Raw genomic sequence first — 20,177 nt, 5'->3', positions numbered from 1 at the left:
AAGGATAGCTGGTCGTGTCGTTTTGTGGCTAGTTGGTGTTCATGGATGTGGATTGTTAGCTGTCTTCCTGTTTGTCCTATGTAGTGTTTTGTGCAGTCCTTGCATGTGATTTTGTACACTACATTAGTTTTGTTCATGCTGGGTATCGGGTCCTTCGTTCTGGTGAGTTGTTGACTGCAAGTGGCTGTTGGTTTGTGTGCTGTTATGAGTCCTAGTGGTCGCAGTAGTTTGGCTGTCAGTTCGGAAATGCACTTGATGTATGGTAGTGTGGCTAGTCCTTTGGGTTGTGGCATGTCCTCGTTCCGTTGTCTTTCCCTTAGGTGTCTGTTGATAAAATTGCGCGGGTATCCGTTTTTGGCGAATACATTGTATAGGTGTTCTTCTTCCTCTTTTTGCAGTTCCGGTGTACCGCAGTGTGTTTTGGCTCTTTTGAACAGTGTCCTGATGCAACTCCTTTCGTGTGTGTTGGGGTGGTTGCTTTCGTAGTTCAGGATTTGGTCTGTGTGTGTGGTTTTCCTGTATACCTTTGTATACAGGAAAATGTAAGGTAAAGTGGAAGAATAAAAATGTTTATATCTTGAGTAATCACTGAATTGATGACTAACTGTATTGCCCGAAAACGTACAAAAGCACCTCCTCTCCATAAAGGTGACCATAAACAGTAACAACTTGTACTTTGTCTTTGAAATCTGGGAAAGTACAAGATTGAAAAAAGGCAAATTAAATCCCAAAGGACAATAAAATATGCTGAGAAATCTCTGCAGATCTGGCAGCATCTGTGGAGACAGAAGTAGAGTTAACCTTTTGAATCCAATTGCTCTAAACTTCTGAAGAAGAGTCACATTGGACCCAAATGTTAACTTTGTTTCTCTTTTTGCCTGATAGGGTCAGACCTGTCTAATCTTTCCAAGAACATTCTGTCTTAATTCCAGATTTCCATCATCCTCAGCATTTTATTGTTATTCAAGTTTGAAACAGTAATAGTCCTAATCACCCACTTCCTCAAATGCATACTCAAGCATGGACCTGCAATCTCTTATTTGGCTGCCTATCTTAGATATTACCACGTACATAATGGGATATAATCTAAATTATTCGTATACCTTTCCCCTTCTCAGGTTGTGTCTTTGCCCCCAGCTTCTTACGATTGTAGCAATCTCAAGTATATTATTCAATTAAAGTTATTTTAAATGAATTTAATTTTACTTTGACTGGTTTTAATTTTATTTCAATTTTTTGAATGCTTGTTCTTTTCCTCACCTATTTGATGTTAAACTTACTTTCAAAAAGAAAATAACAGTAATAAGTTGAAAAATAGGATTAGTTTTTCTGATTGTTTGGATGTTATTCCATTCATTTGCGACAAAGTACGTCCTCCAAATGCTCACAGGAGCTGGGGCAGTCTTTATATCACCTCCACCTATAAGCAATGAACAAACAATTTGATTTATATATGAATTAAAAAGTATTAAAATCCAAAACAGACACAGAATAGAAAATGCATCACAAAATAATCAGCTTTAAACAAAGGAAAGGCATGTTACTAAGCTCAGTAGCAGTATTTCATAATTCACTTGGACCCACTGCAATATTGTAGTCAGAATATAGATTTTAGTAACACATGGGTTAAGCTACACTTCCACTTCCCTTTATAGAAAGCAGTAGTATTAAATAAGTAAAGATCCTGTTTCTGTTTTAGAAATGACAATCTGTGTATAAAATTTTGCCAGAGTACAGTTCTGATGAGGAGTGAATGAAACTTGAGTTTATTTTCCTTTAAGATTTTTAAGGCAGTTGGACATAATTATTTTTCGAGCATTTTCTGCTTTCATTCAAGCCTTCTATTTATATCAGTTTGTAAATTCATTATTTATTTCCATTTGTGTGCCTTTCCTTTTACCAATGTAGAAATTCTTTTAATGTATTTTAATAATTTTAATGTATTTTCATGTAATGCAGAGATAACCTTTCATATTATCTAAAAGCATCCCACTTTTATAATAATCTATTATAAAGTTACTTTAATAATTGACCTGTCATCTTTTACCTTTCTCCACTCTTACTTTCCAACTCAACCAAACTGTTCATATTTAATTTTTATCTCTGGCATAAAATTATGCTGAAAATACCAACTGCTTTTTTTTCCCTTTGTCGACCATCATTCTATCTTTCCTTCTATAGTGAATCACATGAACGTATGAATTTGAAGCAGAAGTAAGCTCTTTGAGTCTGCTCCACTATTTGATAAGATTGTAGCTGATGAAATTGTGGCCTCAATTTTACTTCTCTGTCTATTCCATACATATTGTCCCTCTTTACAATGAAGAATCTGTCTCAAAATATGCTCTCTGGAGAACAGAATTCCTTAGATGAAATATTCTATGAGAGAAAATAATTTCTCGACATATCCATCTTAAATGATCCTTATTTTTTAAATTGTGTTCCCGAGTTCTAGTCTCTCCCTCAAGGGAAAATATTTTCTTAGATTTCATCTTGTCAATTAACATCAGGAGCTGATGTTTCAATAAGATCAACTCCAATACTTCTAAACTGCAATGGATACAGGCTCAAATTGTCTAAACTGTCCTCATAACATAACCTCAGTAAAGGAATCTGTAAATTTAACATTTCCTGACCTGCTTCTAATGCTATTACAACTTTTCTTTGATTAAAAGACCAAACTCCTAGCAATCAACTTAATACTCTATTTGTTTTAGCTAGTACTAATGGCTTTAGTTATGAAAAATAATTTCTCTAATACTGATTTCTGTTTTGTTTGGATATAAATATATTTTGCATTAACTATGTCCACATGCCTATTGATTTGCCAATTTGCCAAACTTGAGCCCATTCCACTACCATATCAAGATCTGTATGCATTACTTTTATCCAATATTATTGTACTCACAGATCTCGTGTGCTTCTCCACAGATCTCTGAAGGAGCATAAGAGATTGAGTTTTATAAAATCAAGAGGAGCATAGATCAGGTGAATAGCGAAGGGTTTTCCTTAGGGTTGGGGAGTTCAAAAATAGAGTGCGTAATTTTAAGGTGAGAGGAGAGAGAATTAAAAGGGACCTAAGGGGCAAATTTTTGACACAGTGGATAGTTTGTATGTGGAATGGATTCCTGATGAAGGGCTCTGGCCCGAAACGTCGAATTTCCTGTTCCTTGGATGCTGCCTAACCTGCTGTGCTTTAACCAGCAGCACATTTTCAGCTCTGATCTCCAGCGTATGCAGACTTCACTCTTTACTCGAGGAAATGGTAGATGCAGGTATAGTTAGAACATTTAAAAGACATTTGGACAGGTACATGAATAGGAAAAGCTTGGAGGGATATTAGTCAAATGCATGCAAATGGAACTAGTTTAGTTTGAGAAACTTGGTTGACAAGGATGAGTTGGACCAAAAGGTCTGCTTCTATGCTGCGTGACTCTGTAACTGCAAACTTATATACTATTCCTCCAACATACATATCATTAATGAAAATCACAAGAGGGAGTAGTCACAATATTGACCACTTGGAACTGGCCTGCAAGAAAATCTGCTGTAATCAGTAACCATTTTCGGCCTACAGGAAACCAGCGAATACTAATCCAGTCTAAAGTCTTCCTACCAAAATCCTATCTTTGTAGAGAACTAAGTTTTAAAACTAACTCACCAATGTTTCTGAAAATCCAAATACAACGCCTCCTCCACCCACCAATTAATAATGACTGCAAAATAAAACATTTGTTTCAGAAAGACGCAATGGCCTAGAAATTTGATCAAGCCAAAAATGGACATGGCTTGATCAAATTTCTAGGCCATTGCATCTTTCTGATACAAATGTTTTATTTTGCAGTCATTATTAATTGGTGGGTGGAGGAGGCGTTGTATTTGGATTTTCAGAAACATTTGTGAGTTAGTTTTAAAACTTAGTTCTCTACAAGTGGGACAGGGTAAGATTCACACTCCTATTAGTCTGGCAGCAGACAACACATTAAATTAATTTTTGTAGTGCATTGTTTTGGATAGAAATACAATACAGTACTAATGATTGTCCTGACTTGCCATGATCATTTGACCTGTATGTGCAGCATTACTGCAGGCAACCTCATTCACCACTTTAGTAAAGCCACAATATGAGCCAGACTGTTACTCTGCAAGGTTGTAACGTGGTGTCAGAGTACAGCTAATAATAGAGGAACACAGGAACTTACAGAGCTTCTGAAAGTTGCTAAAGGCATAGGAAGCCACAGAAAAGCAACAAAGATACAGATCACAGCTGAACCTTTTATGAAACAATAGTAGCAAGTTTTTTAATCACTGTGGTAAAACTATGAAAATGCAACAGATTAAGATAAGAAGCCAGAGGAGCTATAAGTAGACACAGTTTTAGCAATCTTGTAGAATAACCGTTTCAAAGTGTATTCGTGTGTGTGTGTGTGTGTGTGTGTGTGAGAGAGAGGAGATAGGGAGAAGAGAAGAGGAGGGTGGGAGTAGGTGGATGTCAATGTCTATCAGCAAGATTGGTTCGGTTCCACGCCTTGAAGGAAATTATTGTTGAACTGGGAGTGCAGTAGATAGTGGGATAACAAAGATGGAAAGCTTTTTCCTCATCTCAGTTACTTATCTGTTGTGATGCTTCCTTCCACCAGCAGAGTCTTTGTAGAGACAAGGACCCATCTTCACACTGAGCATTCTATAGAACTACTACCATGTGAAGTAATTTTTTTTTGAGATTCCCTACAGTGTGGAAACAGTCCCCTCGGCCCTACAAGTCCTTACCGACTCACCGAAGACTAACCCACCCAGACCCATTTCCCTCTGACTAATGCATCTAATACAATGGGCAACTTAGCATGGTCAATTCACCAAACCTGCACATCCTGTGGGAGGAAACCGGACCAGCCGGAGGAAACCCACGCAGACACGAGGAGAATGTGAAATCTCCACACAGACAGTTGCCCGAAGCTGGAATCGAATCTGGGACCCTGGTGCAGTGAGACAGCAGTGCTGATCCCTGTGTCACTGTGCCGCCTTTCTGCATTCACTGCAGATCTAGCAGCTGAAAACTGAGTCCTCAGCATGATGGACTAATTAGTAAAGTTAGATGATATAGGATTTAGAGAGAGTTTGCCAATTAGATAGAAAATTGACTTGACAGTGCGAGACAGAGGGTGGTAGTAGAGTGTTTTTTCAGACTGGAGGCCTGTGACTAGCAATGTTCTGCAGGGATCAGTGCTGGGCCCACTCTTGTTTATAATTTATGTAAATGATTCAGATGAGAATTTAGGCAGTATGGTTAGTAAGTTTGCAGATGACACAAAAATTGATGGTGTAGTCAACAGGTTATCTAAGATTGTAAAGAGATCTTGTTCAAAGACTTTACTAAAATCCATGTACACAACGTCTACCACTCTGCCTTCAGTAATTGCCTTACATCCTCAAAAACCTCAATCAAGTTTGTAAGATGATTTCCCATGCACAAAGCTAGCTGACTATCCCTAACCAGTCCTTGCCTCTCCAAATGCATGTAAATCCTATTTCTCAGAATCCCCTCCAACAACTTAACCCCACCACTGATGTCAGACACACAGGTCTACACTTCCCAGGCTTCTCCTTAGAGCCTTTCTTAAATAAAAGCACAACATGAAGTGGTGGTGAGTGCGAGGGAGACAAGCAGAATTGACAGGATGGGGGTAGAGGACAGAGACAAGCGAAATAGAGACAGGGGAAGAGAAGCAAAATCGATAGGCATGGATGGACAGCATAAAGGGCAGGATTTGAGACAGGCAGGATCGAGGGAAGACAGACGTAGGGTCAACAGGCTGGATGCATGGGATCAGGGAAGAAGGGTGCAAAGAGAGGCAAGCAGGATTGATAAGATCAGGGGTGGGATACAGGAGCGGGATTGATAGCTGTGGGAGTGACCAGATGGGGAATGGGAAGAAGTGGCTTTGACAGAATGTGGTGAGGAGTGTTGGTTTGAGGAAGAAATATGCGGTATCGACAGGATTGGGCAGGGAAAAGAGAGGCAAGTGAGATCGAAAGCATCAAGTGTGTGGTTACGAGGGGAGGTTGGAGAGATATACAAGCGGGATTGACAGGATGGGTGGAGGAGAGTCAAGTAAGATCGAAAAGCCTGGGAACAGTCGAGTGGCCTGGGTTGACGAGGGGTGGGTCAACTCAGGCAATGCTCTGTGCTTCAGTCACTGCATTGACATCAAAACCCCCTTTCCCACCACTCTCCTTGAATGATGGAGTAGCAGTAGTAGGCAATTCAGCACAAAGAGGTTGTTCCACTATCCGTTTGCTGTGCTCTCTTTAGACCCTTTAATGTCAAGAGTTTCCTGAAATCTATCAATCTCTGTCTTGAATATACTGGATGATTCAGCTTCCATGGTCCACTGGTATAGTCAATTACAAACATTCATCATCCTGTCAAGAAATTCCTTTCCTTCTGTCTTAATGGTCTGCCCCTATCGAAATAACATGGCCCCACTGCAACAAGACAACTTTTTTTCTGAACTCAAATCTTTAACTTTTTGTCACTCATGAAAATGGACACCCAGGTCTCTTTGGACACCTGGACTTCCTTGTCTCTCAGTACAGGGCTTCCCAAACTGGCAGACAGGATTTTGTGGTTTTAGCTCTAAAACACCAATGGCTGCAGCGGAATTAGGCTAATTTGGGACAGCTGGAAGGCTCTTTTAAAAAAGGCTTCTCCTGGATATGGTTTAATTGACCACTTCGAGACTCGATTCCCAGCATCGGAAAAAGGATAAGTTCATTCCACCTGCCTTTTCATCAGTTGACCCACAGGGGAGTGAGTGGGGGAAGATAAGAATACAGATGACGAAAGGTGGCCGGTTGAAATGTGAGCCGTGGTAAAAAGAGGGGGAAATGGAAATTAAAGAGGGTGGGCATGACCAATTCCTTTCACTCAAGGGTTACAACTGATGCAACACAACTGGGGCAGCACAGTGACTCAGTGGTGAGCACTGTTGCCTCACAGCACCAGGGATGAGGGTTCAATTCCACCTCGGGCGACTGTCAGTGTGGAGTTGGCGCATTCTCCCTGTAACTGTTTGGGTTCCCTCCAGGTGTCCCGGTTTAGTCCCATAATTCAAAGATGTGCAGATTAGGTGGGATTGGCCGTGGTTAATGCAGAATTATGGGGATAGGGTAGGAGATGGGTTTGGGTGGGATACTCTTTGGAGGGTCATGTGGATGTGATGGGCTGAATGGCCTGCTTCCATGTTGTAAGGATTCTGTGATACTCTGAAGAACCCTACCACTCTGTGTAACAAACAAAGGTTTCTTGCACCCCACCATCTGAAACTACTACACTGCCTCCCCCAAAAGAAATTCATCCTGAGTCTCCAAAGTCTGAGACATGAAAATGGGGTTACCTAGGAAAAAGATCTGGAAGCACTGAAATTGGTTAAGCTGTTTTCAGATTACTGCATTCAGTTCTGGTCTCCCTGCTATCGGAAATATGTTGTTAAACTTGGAAGGGTTCAGAAAAAATGTACAAGGATGTTGCTGTGATTGGAGGGTTTATGCAATAGGGAGAGGCTGGGGTTTTGTCGCTGGAGCTTCAGAGCCAGAAGGGTGACCTTATCAAAGCTTATAAAATCGTGAGGAGTATAGTGCTGAGCATGCAGAAGGAAGCACGCGTGATTTTGAACTGGGGTTCAGTGGTGGCGGAGTGGGAAAACCCTCGGAATAAGAAGGGAAGAAGGCACAGAAGCCACAGCATGGGGTGGTAAGAAGGAGATTTCTGGATTCTGGAGGAGACATAGAGAGCCTATGATCCGAGAAGACGGGGCGGAAGGAAGGCATTGGAGTGTCCTTTCTGTACTCCCTGGCTCTCTTCCCCATTCCCTTTGGTCTTCTCTCAGTCTCAATCTCCCTCTCCTTGTCTCCATGCTAGTCTCCTTAACCTACACAGAAAAGACCCACAACAACCACACCCCCGTGTCCTAATTCTGCCCACCCCCCCCACCAGTCCTGATTTCTCCATCCATCACCAGCTACGTCTCCCCCACCCCTCCACTTGGAAAACTGGAAAGGTTAATTTAAAGTGATGCATAAAGAACATACATTGGTGTCAACAAATACAGCCATTAAACAACTCCCTGGAAATGGCAACTACATCTTAAATGCCACCTTTAATCATGGGGGAGCTGAGCAGATAAGTGCAAAAGATGGTGCTTAAGCATTTTTATTCATCTTCAGCCAGAAGTGCCAAGTGGATTCACCCGGCAAGATATAATATCAAAGTTTGAATTATTAATCTTGTTAATTCTATTTTTACATGTATGTCAAATTGTTGAATTGACAGCATAATCGACAACACATTGAATTGACATGTATGAATGACATTTGTCTGTTGGGATTGCTTTTCTTTGGAAAAAGGGAGATGTGTTACATCTCACAGTAGGTGTGTGATATTGCTTTAGGGGGCATGATCAGGATGTCACCACCATAGCGTGGCATGTCATCTAATTGTATAAACATCACACAGCCTTATTAGGGTGGCATGGTGGCTCAGTGGTTAGCAGGGACCTGGGTTCAATTCCAGCCTCGGGTGACTATCTGTATTGAGTTTGCATATTCTCTCCATGTCTGCGTGGGATTCCTCCGGGTGCTCTGGTTTCCTCCTGCAGTCCAAATAAGTTCAGGTTGAGTGGATTGGCCATGTTATATCACCCATTGTTTCTAGGGATGTGCAGGCTAGATTGATTAGCCATGGGAAATGCAGGGTTACAGGGATAAAGTAGGGGCATTGATGGAATGCTTTTTGGAGGGGTGGAGTTGACTTGATGGGCGGAATGGCCTGCTTCCACACTGTAGATATTCTATGATTTTATGATAGGATGATTAAAGGTCTTTTTCCCAGGGTAGGTGTGTTCAAAACCAGACGGCATAGATTTATGGTGAGACGTGGAAGATTTAAAAGTGACTTGAGGGACAAGTTTTTCATGCAGAGGGTAGTGCATGTATGGAATGAGCTGCCAGAAGAAGTGGTGGAGGTGGGTATTATTACATCATTTAAAAGTCATCTGGATGGATACATGAATAGGAAGATTTTAAGGTATATTTAGAGGCATTTATTCACCTTTATGTTTTTTGAGCTATCCAGCGCTTCCTTTTCTGTATTGCGGACTCTTTTCAAGACACCAATATTTATTTCTCTGAGTTCCCTGGCCTCCATTTCTTTCTCCATAGTAAAAACAGTCATAGCAGATACAAAATGTTAACTGTTTCTCTCTGCACAGATGTTGCCAGACCTTCTGAGTTTCACTATTTTCTTAAACGTCTTCTCCACTCTCTCCAATTCATTCACTTTGTTCCTTTGTTGTTGCACCCAGAACTGTACAAGGTAACAAACACAAAGAATGCTAGGGAAATTCAGCAACATTTGAACATAGAGAAACAGAGTTATGTTTCCAGTTCAGTATGACTCTTCTCCATATCACTCTTCTTCAGGATACTGAAAAAGGTCATACTGGATTTGAAATATTAACTCTGTTCCTGTTTCCACAGATGTTGCCAGACCTACTGGGTTTCTCCAACATTCTTTGTGTTTATTTCAAATTTTCCAACATCTGCAGAATTATGCCTTTAGAACACAGCACAGAACAGGCCCTTCAGCCCACGATTTGATTGTTTGATTACTTGATTGTTCACAGTAATCCAGTTGAGATCTAATCAATGGGGAGAAAGTGAGGACTGCAGATGCTGGAAATCAGAGCTGAAAATGTGTTGCTGGAAAAGCGCAGCAGGTCAGGCAGCATCCAAAGAGCAGGGGAATCGACGTTTCGGGCATAAGCCCTTCTTCAGAAATAAGGAAAGATCTAATCAATGGCTTATTTAAGTTCATCATAATTTCCTGTATGCTATCTCCATATCAATGAAATCAATGCTTTATTAACAGCATCCTTTATCTGTACTGCTGCCTCTAATGACATATGCACATAAACACCTAGGTGTCTCTGCTCCTTTAAACCCTTAGAATAATATCCTATACTTTACACTGTGCATATTCTTTGTACCATCACCTCACACATCTCCACACTGGACTTTATCTGCCAATTAACCAGCTACTTCAACAATGTGTTAATGCACATTTGAAGTCCAAAGATATGCAGGTTAGGTGAATTGGCCATGCTAAATTACCCGTGGTGTTAGGTGCATTAGTCAGGGGTGAATGTAGTGAAGTGGGTTTGGGTGGGTTGTTCTTCGGAGAGCTGGTGTGCACTCGTTGGGCCTGTTCCCACACTGTAGGGAATCTAATCTAATCTAATCTAATCTATATCTCTCTTTTTACAACATTCCCAAATTTTATGCAATTTGAAACTTTGAAACTGTCCACTGCAAACCAAGAGCTAGATTATATTTCTCAAGTAATGCAATGGTCTCGCTACTAGTTCCTGGAGAACTCTACATAAACTGTCTTCAGACTTAAGAAGTATTCATTAACCATTAATCTCTGTTTCTAAGCCTTCAGCCAATTTTGTACTTAGAGTCATAGTCATAGAGATGTACAGCACAGAGACAGACCCTTCGGTCCAACCCGTGCATGCCGACAGATATCCCATTCCAATCTAGCCCCACCTGCCAGCACCTGGCCCATATCCCTCCAAACCCTTCCTATTCGTATACCCACCCAAATGCCTCTTAAATGTTGCAATCGTACCAGCCTCCACCACATCCTCTGGCAGCTCATTCCATACACGTACCACCCTTTGTGTGAAAAAGTTGTCCTCCATATCCTTCCCCTCTCACCCCAAACCCACGCCTGCCAGCTCTGGAACCACCCCCCACCGACACCAGGGACAAGACCCCGACCCCGGCCCCCTATTCTATCCATGCCCCCCATGATTCCACAAACCTCTACAAGGTCACCCCCAGCCTCTGATGCTCCAGGGAAAATAGTCCCAACCCATCCAGCCTCTCCCTATAGCTTAAATCCTCCACCCCGGTCCCACCATCCTCTCTGACCTATCACCTCCATCCCCACCCCCATTCCCCTATTGTACTCTATGCTACTTTCTCCCCACCCCCATCCCCCTCCCATTTACCTCTCTACCCTGGAGGTTCCCTGCCTCCATTCTTGATGAAGGGCTTTTGCCCAAAACATTGACTTTCCTGCTCCTCGGATGCTGCCTGACCGGCTGTGCTTTTCCAGCAACACTCTGATCTAAACTGGTTTCCAGCATCTGGAGTCCTCACGTTTGCCATGGGAAATGCAAGGTTACGGGATAGGGTAGAGGGGTTGGTTTGGGTGGGATCCTCTTTGGAGGGTCTGACTTTACTTGGTAGGCCGAATGACCAACTTCCACGTTGTAGAGATTCTATTAAAAAGATAAATATTTGAAGAAATGTATGGATCTGATAGGTATGGAGAGATATGGATCAAATGGAGGAAATGTGTCTAGTTTAATTGTGAAAACTGGGTAGCCTGTTTCCATGCTGTAATCCCCTTTGAATCTAGCATTCCTTAGGTCTTTGGATTAACAGTACAGTGATGATACCATCACCTCTCTCTTATTATGTAGGGCACAAAGAAAACAGATTTGACAAGGGTGAAATGACGCTATCACTCAATCAGCAGGAATATTGTCATTATGTAAATTCATAACATTCCTATAAACATTAGTTTGGGAGTCTGAGTGGAAAGTTCTGTATCAGTGATTGTCAAGTCTGGGGGGCTGGTATTGAAAGCTGAGGTAGTTATATATAGAAGGCCTATGAGGAAGAATGCATTCTGTGACTGCTAAATATGTAAAGTAGGGTTCGGTACTGATAGCACATTACACTAGTTCCTTTCACTTAAGTACAGGTTTTACAAGCTTAGCACTGCATGGAATTGCAAACACACTCATCACAGATAAGGATGAGTCATACCAAGCAACAAACATCTCCAAAACACTCCATCCCACTCCTCATTCACAGCCTCACACAATGTGCAGCTTCAAAAATGGTAACTCACTGAGACAGCTGCCAACGAGCAACACTGTACCCTCCATAAACAGGAGGCCATCTGAACCACATACGCCTTGTATTATTTTGGACATAATTCCCTTCACTTTGTGCTGTGTGACCCACATTGATTCCTGAATCTATTTTAAAATTCATATCTGCACATCTAAATTCCTTCATCATCTTGCCTCTCTTGATCTCTCCAGCCTCCTCTAACTAGCCAGTGTGAGCTTTGCAATCATCTAATCTAGGGCGACACAGTGGCTCAGTGGCCAGCCAGGGGCCCAGTTTCGATTCCAGCCTCGGGCGACTGTCCATGCAGAGTCCGCACACTCTCCCCGTGTCTGCGTGGCCATGCCAAATTGCCCATAGTGTTAGGCGCACCAGCCGGAGGGAAGAGGGTCTGGATGGGCCACCCATCGGAGGGTCGGCGCGGACCGGCCGGGCCGAAGAGCCTGCCTCCACATTGCAGGGAATCTAATTTAATACAAGCTTCTCTGATACAATTACTCCATCATTTCATAAAACAAGGTGGCATGGTGGCCCAGTGAGATTAGATTTCTTACAGAATGGAAACAGGTCCTTCGGCGCAACAAGTCCACACCAACCCCCGAAGACTAACCAGTCCCCCATCCCCCATTCACCCCTGACCATTGCACCCAACACCAGGGGCAATCCTAGAATGGCCAACCCACCCGACCTGCACATCCCCGGACCGCCGGAGGAAACTATTGTTTCTGTTTCTTTCAATCTACGGATTATAATTTTTTTCACAAGTCTGTTGTGTGCTACTGTTTTAAATACATTTTGGAAGTCCATGTTTATCACACCAACAGTCTTGTCCTCATCAAAATCTTCAGCAAGTTAGTTAGACATGATTTTCCCTTAACAAGTCCATGGTGACCCTTCTGAATCAAACTAAATTTTCCAACATGACTGTTATTTCTATCCCGAGTAAAATTGTTTCTAGATATTTCTCCATCAGTGATGATAAACTAACTAGTCTGTAATTGTTGGACTGATCCTCACAACCTTTTTTTTGAATTAGACAACCATAACGTATAACTACAAACGTATAATTGAATTAATCAGTTATATTTGAAATTAAATTAATGAGCCTACAGTTCCCTGGTCATAATTTTTAATATTGCATGAAACTCATTTCAGGTCAAGAGAATCTCTGATTGGCAGGCTGTAAAAGATAACAGTATGGGATTGTAAAGTGTATGTTCTAGTCCTGTAAGCATCTTCCAGTGGATGACATTCAGACTTAAATTTCATATGGTTTAAAAAATGGAATCATAACAACAATAGAAATGCACAAAATAATTAATAAATCTGTCAACATTTTAAAAGTGAGTATTTGAACGAAATAGCAAAGTAGGAAATATAGATGACAAAGTGTAATATTTACCTGCAACGGACTTAACAATTTTACCCTTGGGTCTTTCCCAGTCAATGAAAAAGATATCCATAGTTAACTGTATTCCCAGTTGATGTAAAAGCTGAATAAACTAAGAGTTGACAACAAAAATGATGAAAATAAAAATAAATAATAAGTTTGATGTTAAAATAAATTGAACAGAGTAAACATGACAATGTGATGAACAAGTAAAACATAGAAATAAAAGGATTACAGTAATATCAGTTTAGGGATGGGATCTGGAATTGTGAAGATAATGCGTTGAGCAATAAATATACTTGATTAACTGCAGTATGTGCGTTTTTCACGGTACGTTTGGATCATTACATATTATAGAATCATAGAATGCTTAGAGCATGGACCAATATTATATGGTCCACTTTTTGCTCTCTGGAAGAGCAAGTCATCTAATCCCACTTCCCACCCTTACCTGTTGCCTGCATTTGTTTTCTGTCTAGGTTCTTCCAATTCCCTTTTGTAAGCCCTGATTTTATCTGACACCATCACATACTTGAGTAGTGAATTCCAAATCCTAATCACTCATTGAGTAAAAGGATTTCTCATGATTGATCTCATGCAGTCAAGTTCAGTTTTAATGATACCATGTATATCCAAATAGACAGCTTCTCATGGGATTCCTTCTAGGTTTAGTGCTTGCAAAACCTTTTGACAGTTTCAACAGGAAACATGTTTTGATGGAATGAGTGAGGACCTCCTATTCTTTGTGTATTTGATATTTACATGATACATTCACCATCTTTGAATGTGCATCTGTGTTCAAGGACATCACATTCAAGATCCACATCTTCATTTACAAAATAGTCTATAGGCCTATTCCAGTCTAGCTCTGTAACATCGAGTAAAAAATGAGGTCTGCAGATGCTGGAGATCACAGCTGCAAATGTGTTGCTGGTCAAAGCACAGCAGGCCAGGCAGCATCTCAGGAATAGAGAATTCGACGTTTCGAGCATAAGCCCTTCATCAGGAATAAGAGAGAGAGCCAAGCAGGCTAAGATAAAAGGTAGGGAGGAGGGACTAGGGGGAGGGGCGATGGAGGTGGGATAGGTGGAAGGAGGTCAAGGTGAGGGTGATAGGCCGGAGTGGGGTGGGGGCGGAGAGGTCAGGAAGAGGATTGCAGGTTAGGAGGGCGGTGCTGAGTTGAAGGAACCGACTGAGACAAGGTGGGGGGAGGGGAAATGAGGAAACTGGAGAAATCTGAATTCATACCTTGTGGTTGGAGGGTTCCCAGGCGGAAGATGAGGCGCTCCTCCTCCAGCCGTCGTGTTGTTGTGTTCTGCCGGTGGAGGAGTCCAAGGACCTGCATGTCCTCGGTGGAGTGGGAGGGAGAGTTAAAGTGTTGAGCCACGGGGTGATTGGATTGGTTGGTTCGGGCGGCCCGGAGGTGTTCTCTGAAGCGTTCCGCAAGTAAGCGGCCTGTCTCACCAATATAGAGGAGGCCACATCGGGTGCAGCGGATGCAATAGATGATGTGTGTGGAGGTACAGGTGAACTTGTGGTGGATATGGAAGGATCCCTTGGGGCCTTGGAGGGAAGTGAGTGTGGAGGTGTGGGCGCAAGTTTTACATTTCCTGCGGTTGCAGGGGAAGGTGCCGGGGGTGGAGGTTGGGTTGGTGGGGGGTGTGGATCTGACGAGGGAGTCACGAAGGGAGTGGTCCTTGCGGAACGCTGATAGGGGAGGGGAGGGAAATATATCCTTGGTGGTGGGGTCCGTTTGGAGGTGGCGGAAATGGCGGCGGATGATACATTGTATGCGGAGGTTGGTGGGGTGGTAGGTGAGAACCAGTGGGGTTCTGTCTTGGTGGCGGTTGGAGGAGCGGGGCTCAAGGGCGGAGGAGCGGGAAGTGGAGGAGATGCGGTGGAGGGCATCGTCGATCATGTCTGGGGGGAATCTGCGGTCCTTGAAGAAGGAGGCCATCTGGGCTGTGCGGTGTTGGAATTGGTCCTCCTGGGAGCAGATGCGGCGGAGACGAAGGAATTGGGAATATGGGATGGCGTTTTTGCAGGGTGGGAGGAGGTGTAGTCCAGGTAGCTGTGGGAGTCAGTCGGTTTATAATAGATGTCTGTGTTGAGTCGGTCGCCCGAGATAGAAATGGAAAGGTCTAAGAAGGGGAGGGAGGAGTCTGAGACAGTCCAAGTGAATTTCAGGTCGGGATGGAAGGTGTTAGTAAAGTTGATGAACTGTTCAACCTCCTCGTGGGAGCACGAGGCAGCGCCGATACAGTCATCGATGTAGCGGAGGAAAAGGTGGGGGGTGGTGCCAGTGTAGTTGCGGAAGATGGACTGTTCCACATATCCTACGAAGAGACAGGCATAGCTGGGGTCCATGCGGGTGCCCATGGCAACTCCTTTAGTTTGGAGGAAGTGGGAGTATTGAAAAGAGAAGTTATTCAGGGTGAGGACCAGTTCAGTCAGTCAAAGGAGGGTGTCAGTGGAAGGGTACTGGTTGGTGCGGCGGGAAAGGAAGAAGCGGAGAGCTTTGAGTCCTTCGTGATGGGGGATGGAGGTGTACAGGGACTGGATGTCCATAGTGAAAATAAGGCGTTGGGGACCGGGGAAGCTTCCGCAACTACACTGGCACCACCCCCCACCTTTTCCTCCGCTACATCGATGACTGTATCGGCGCTGCCTCGTGCTCCCACGAGGAGGTTGAACAGTTCATCAACTTTACTAACACCTTCCATCCCGACCTGAAATTCACCTGGACTGTCTCAGACTTCTCCCTCCCCTTCTTAGACCTTTCCATTTCTATCTCGGGCGACCGACTCAACACAGACATCTATTATAAACCGACTGACTCCCACAGCTACCTGGACTACACCTCCTCCCACCCTGCAAAAACTCCATCCCATATTCCCAATTCCTTCGTCTCCGCTGCATCTGCTCCCAGGAGGACCAATTCCAACACCGCACAGCCCAGATGGCCTCCTTCTTCAAGGACCGCAGATTCCCCCCAGACGTGATCGACGATGCCCTCCACCGCATCTCCTTCACTTCCCGCTCCTCTGCCCTTGAGCCCTGCTCCTCCAACCGCCACCAAGACAGAACCCCACTGGTTCTCACCTACCACCCCACCAACCTCCACATACAACGTATCATCCGCCGCCATTTCCGCCACCTCCAAACGGACCCCACCACCAAGGATATATTTCCCTCCCCTCCCCTATCAGCGTTCCGCAAGGACCACTCCCTTCGTGACTCCCTCGTCAGATCCACACCCCCCACCAACCCAACCTCCACCCCCGGCACCTTCCCCTGCAACCGCAGGAAATGTAAAACTTGCGCCCACACCTCCACACTCACTTCCCTCCAAGGCCCCAAGGGATCCTTCCATACCCACCACAAGTTCACCTGTACCTCCACACACATCATCTATTGCATCCGCTGCACCCGATGTGGCCTCCTCTATATTGGTGAGACAGGCCACTTACTTGCGGAACGCTTCAGAGAACACCTCCGGGCCGCCCGAACCAACCAACCCAATCACCCCGTGGCTCAACACTTTAACTCTCCCTCCCACTCCACCGAGGACATGCAGGTCCTTGGACTCCTCCACCGGCAGAACACAACAACACGACGGCTGGAGGAGGAGCGCCTCATCTTCTGCCTGGGAACCCTCCAACCACAAGGTATGAATTCAGATTTCTCCAGTTTCCTCATTTCCCCTCCCCCCACCTTGTCTCAGTCGGTTCCCTCAACTCAGCACCGCCCTCCTAACCTGCAATCCTCTTCCTGACCTCTCCGCCCCCACCCCACTCCGGCCTATCACCCTCACCTTGACCTCCTTCCACCTATCCGACCTCCATCGCTCCTCCCCCTAGTCCCTCCTCCCTACCTTTTATCTTAGCCTGCTTGGCTCTCTCTCTTATTCCTGATGAAGGGCTTATGCTCGAAACGTCGAATTCTCTATTCCTGAGATGCTGCCTGGCCTGCTGTGCTTTGACCAGCAACACATTTGCAGCTAGCTCTGTAACATCCTCCAGTCTTCCAACCGATTCTATGCTTTTTCATTGATCAGTGGCAGTTGGGAAAGAACATCTGTTAAAATACATTGACCTGAGGATACATTGCAGTGCAAACCCAAAGATATCCTTTATGCACATACCTTTAGGGCAAATGCACTGACCACAGATGCAATAAAGTGTCTTTCTTGGCTAGGTGTGGGCAGAAAAACAGAAGCAATCCGTTGACCCTGAAGAAACAAATAATATCTAAACAAGTATCAATGTAATTTTTAAAAACATTCATTTGTGGGATGTTGGCTTTGCTAGCTGGACAAACATTTATTGCCTTTTCCTGGACATCCTTGACAAAGTGTTGCTCAGCTGACTTTCTGAACTTCTACAGTGCATTTGGTGTGGGTCGATCCCCAATGTGTTCGTTATTAACTTATTTTGATAGCAAATAACATGCTTATAAAGGAAGGTCTTACTCGAAGATATACAGTGTAAGTAATAAACAGCTGATGCACTGAACTTATGCCGAGAAAACAGTCAGATACGGTATCTTTAGAAAAATAAATGTGCTTTGAATGAATATGTGATTTATAATAGGTTTAATCAAAACACTTAGAAATTGACAAATTGAAATAAATATTACTTGATATGGAGCATACAATTTGTAGTGATATTATAATTGCAACACATTAAATTATAGTGTTATATGTTTACAGATACCTTGAAAAATATAAGCCAGTAAAGGCCTGTTCCAAATAACACAACAAAGAAGGCATTCGCCAAGTCTCCAGCATAAAACAGCAAGAACTTCAAGATTATCTGGATTGAAAAAAAATATCAATTGTAATTTTTGTCTCATTTAAGGCTGTAACTAATCTATAGTTATTATTTAAATAATAGTTCTGCAGCTTTGCTTTTACACTATTCAGGCTTCACGTTTCTCTTTTGTAGTTTCTGTCTTGTTTGTATCATAAAATTCAGTTCAATTCCTTGTCTGAATGGTTTTTGATATTAAATTTGCTGGCAAGTGTAATGTCCTTCTCCATTGTCATCCTATTTCATGGATGTTGTTTCCCCTATTTCAATGATTTGAAAGCTGTTGCAAGTTTTTTTTTATTTTTTAAATATAGATAATTGTGCTCTTCAGTGGTTTAAATTATACAATTAGTAAAATTGTATTAATATTGATTTCAAGCATGTTTTTAAAATATTTTCTGTCTCGAATATTGTAAGTATTCTTAACTGATGTATTCTGAAAATGAATTGTGAATAAAGCTTTGTACATATGTTTTGTTGTTTTAAGGAAGAATCTTAATTCCTATCTTCCTAGTTTATTTTATCCAGAAATTTCTGTAATTTTTAGTAATTAAATTTGGAAAACTTCCAAATATTTCCGGACTATGTTCTAATTTCTGCTGAAAAAGTATTTTAAAAATTGTTAAAATGCTTTAAAATTTGGAGATTTTTTATTTTTGCCCAAGATGCAGAAGACTGTTACTTTGCACCTTCTTCCCTTCTCTTGGTGATGTTTGCACCCTTTGACACTGCCGAGGATATTGGTGTGCTTCTTCAAGCATTTTGCATGATTTTACATTGGAAAGAGTATGGTGTCACACTGCTCTGACATCTTAAAGCAATAATTTCAGTTTAACTATATATAATATATATATCTCACTCCTATTCATCAAATAGGACCACTGCTCCAATGATTTTCTGAATGAGTGTCATTTTTTGCAAAGAAGTTTTGTTACTTTTCTCATAATTTTAGCTGATTTTAACAATGTATGATTATTAATATAGCAATTTAATGCTCCACTAGTGTCTTCTTAGAAATTTTACTTCAATGTAAAAACTTTGACCCTTCCTCTAAGGGACTAAATTTACTTAAGATGTCCAATATCAATCACTGTATCCTCGACTATATTTGGACTTTTTCCCTTGCAGCTTTGGAAAAATCTCCCTGGTCTACATGAGCTTCATCAACGTTTTTCACTGTTTCTGGCTGGTTCACATTTCTAGGAGCTGTTATTACTTCTGCTGCTACCTTTGCAGAGTATGACATGCTCCGTGTGTTCCTCAATGATTGAATATTTCAAGAGACACTTTTTTTTTAGACTTTTTTTCCTTTTTTTATGTTGCATATGACTTTTGATGAATTGAAGTTTTTTTTTAGGATATCACACTGCTGATATATTTTACGAGACAGTAATATTGGTACCACATTGTAAAATACAAGGATGCAATAATAAAAGGGCGGAGATAAATCAGGAGTAAAAGTTTTAAACTTGGTTAAGCCAAATTTTACAAAATGGAGAAGTAATTTAGTTGAGATAGTCTGGACAGGACTGTTAAAGGATAAATCAGTGACTCAGGCTAATGTACACAACCACTTCTATTGGCCTGGACTGCACAAAGATGTGGTTAAATTTTGCCATATATGTCAAAACTGCCAAATTTTGACATATATGGCAAATGCCACATACCATAATAAAACCAGCACCTTTGTTGCCATTTCCTGCATTCAAAGAACCTTTCACACGGGTTATGATTGATTGTGTAGGTCCCCTCCTAAAATCTAAAAGTGGAACCAGTACTTACTAACCATGGGCGGCACGATGGCACAGTGGTTAGCACTGCTGTCTCACAGCGTCAGAGACCCGGGTTCAATTCCCATCTTGGGCAACTGTCTGTGTGGAGTTTGCACATTCTCCCTGTCTGCATGGGTGCTCTGGTTTCATCCCACAGTCCAAAGATGTGCAGGTTATGTGAATTGGCCATGCTAAGTTGCCTGTAGTGTCAGGTGA

The 20,177-nt window shown here is 42.5% G+C and overlaps 1 protein-coding gene across 1 annotated transcript in view; it reads right to left on the bottom strand.

The window, feature by feature from the left end:
• tmem67 (transmembrane protein 67) overlaps positions 1–20,177 on the bottom strand; it is a 171,691-nt gene that overhangs the window by 37,123 nt on the left and 114,391 nt on the right. The window contains exons 16-19 of the mRNA XM_060824041.1: positions 18,094–18,192; positions 17,523–17,609; positions 13,391–13,490; positions 1,281–1,420 (exon numbers count right to left, since the gene is read on the bottom strand). Of these exons, the coding sequence (XP_060680024.1) occupies positions 1,281–1,420; positions 13,391–13,490; positions 17,523–17,609; positions 18,094–18,192 (426 nt within the window). The remainder of the gene's footprint in view (positions 1–1,280; positions 1,421–13,390; positions 13,491–17,522; positions 17,610–18,093; positions 18,193–20,177) is intronic.

This window comes from Hemiscyllium ocellatum, chromosome 4, assembly GCF_020745735.1.
Source record: "Hemiscyllium ocellatum isolate sHemOce1 chromosome 4, sHemOce1.pat.X.cur, whole genome shotgun sequence".
Classification (NCBI taxonomy): Eukaryota; Metazoa; Chordata; class Chondrichthyes; order Orectolobiformes; family Hemiscylliidae; genus Hemiscyllium; species Hemiscyllium ocellatum.
This window is presented reverse-complemented; position numbering and strand designations above follow the sequence as displayed.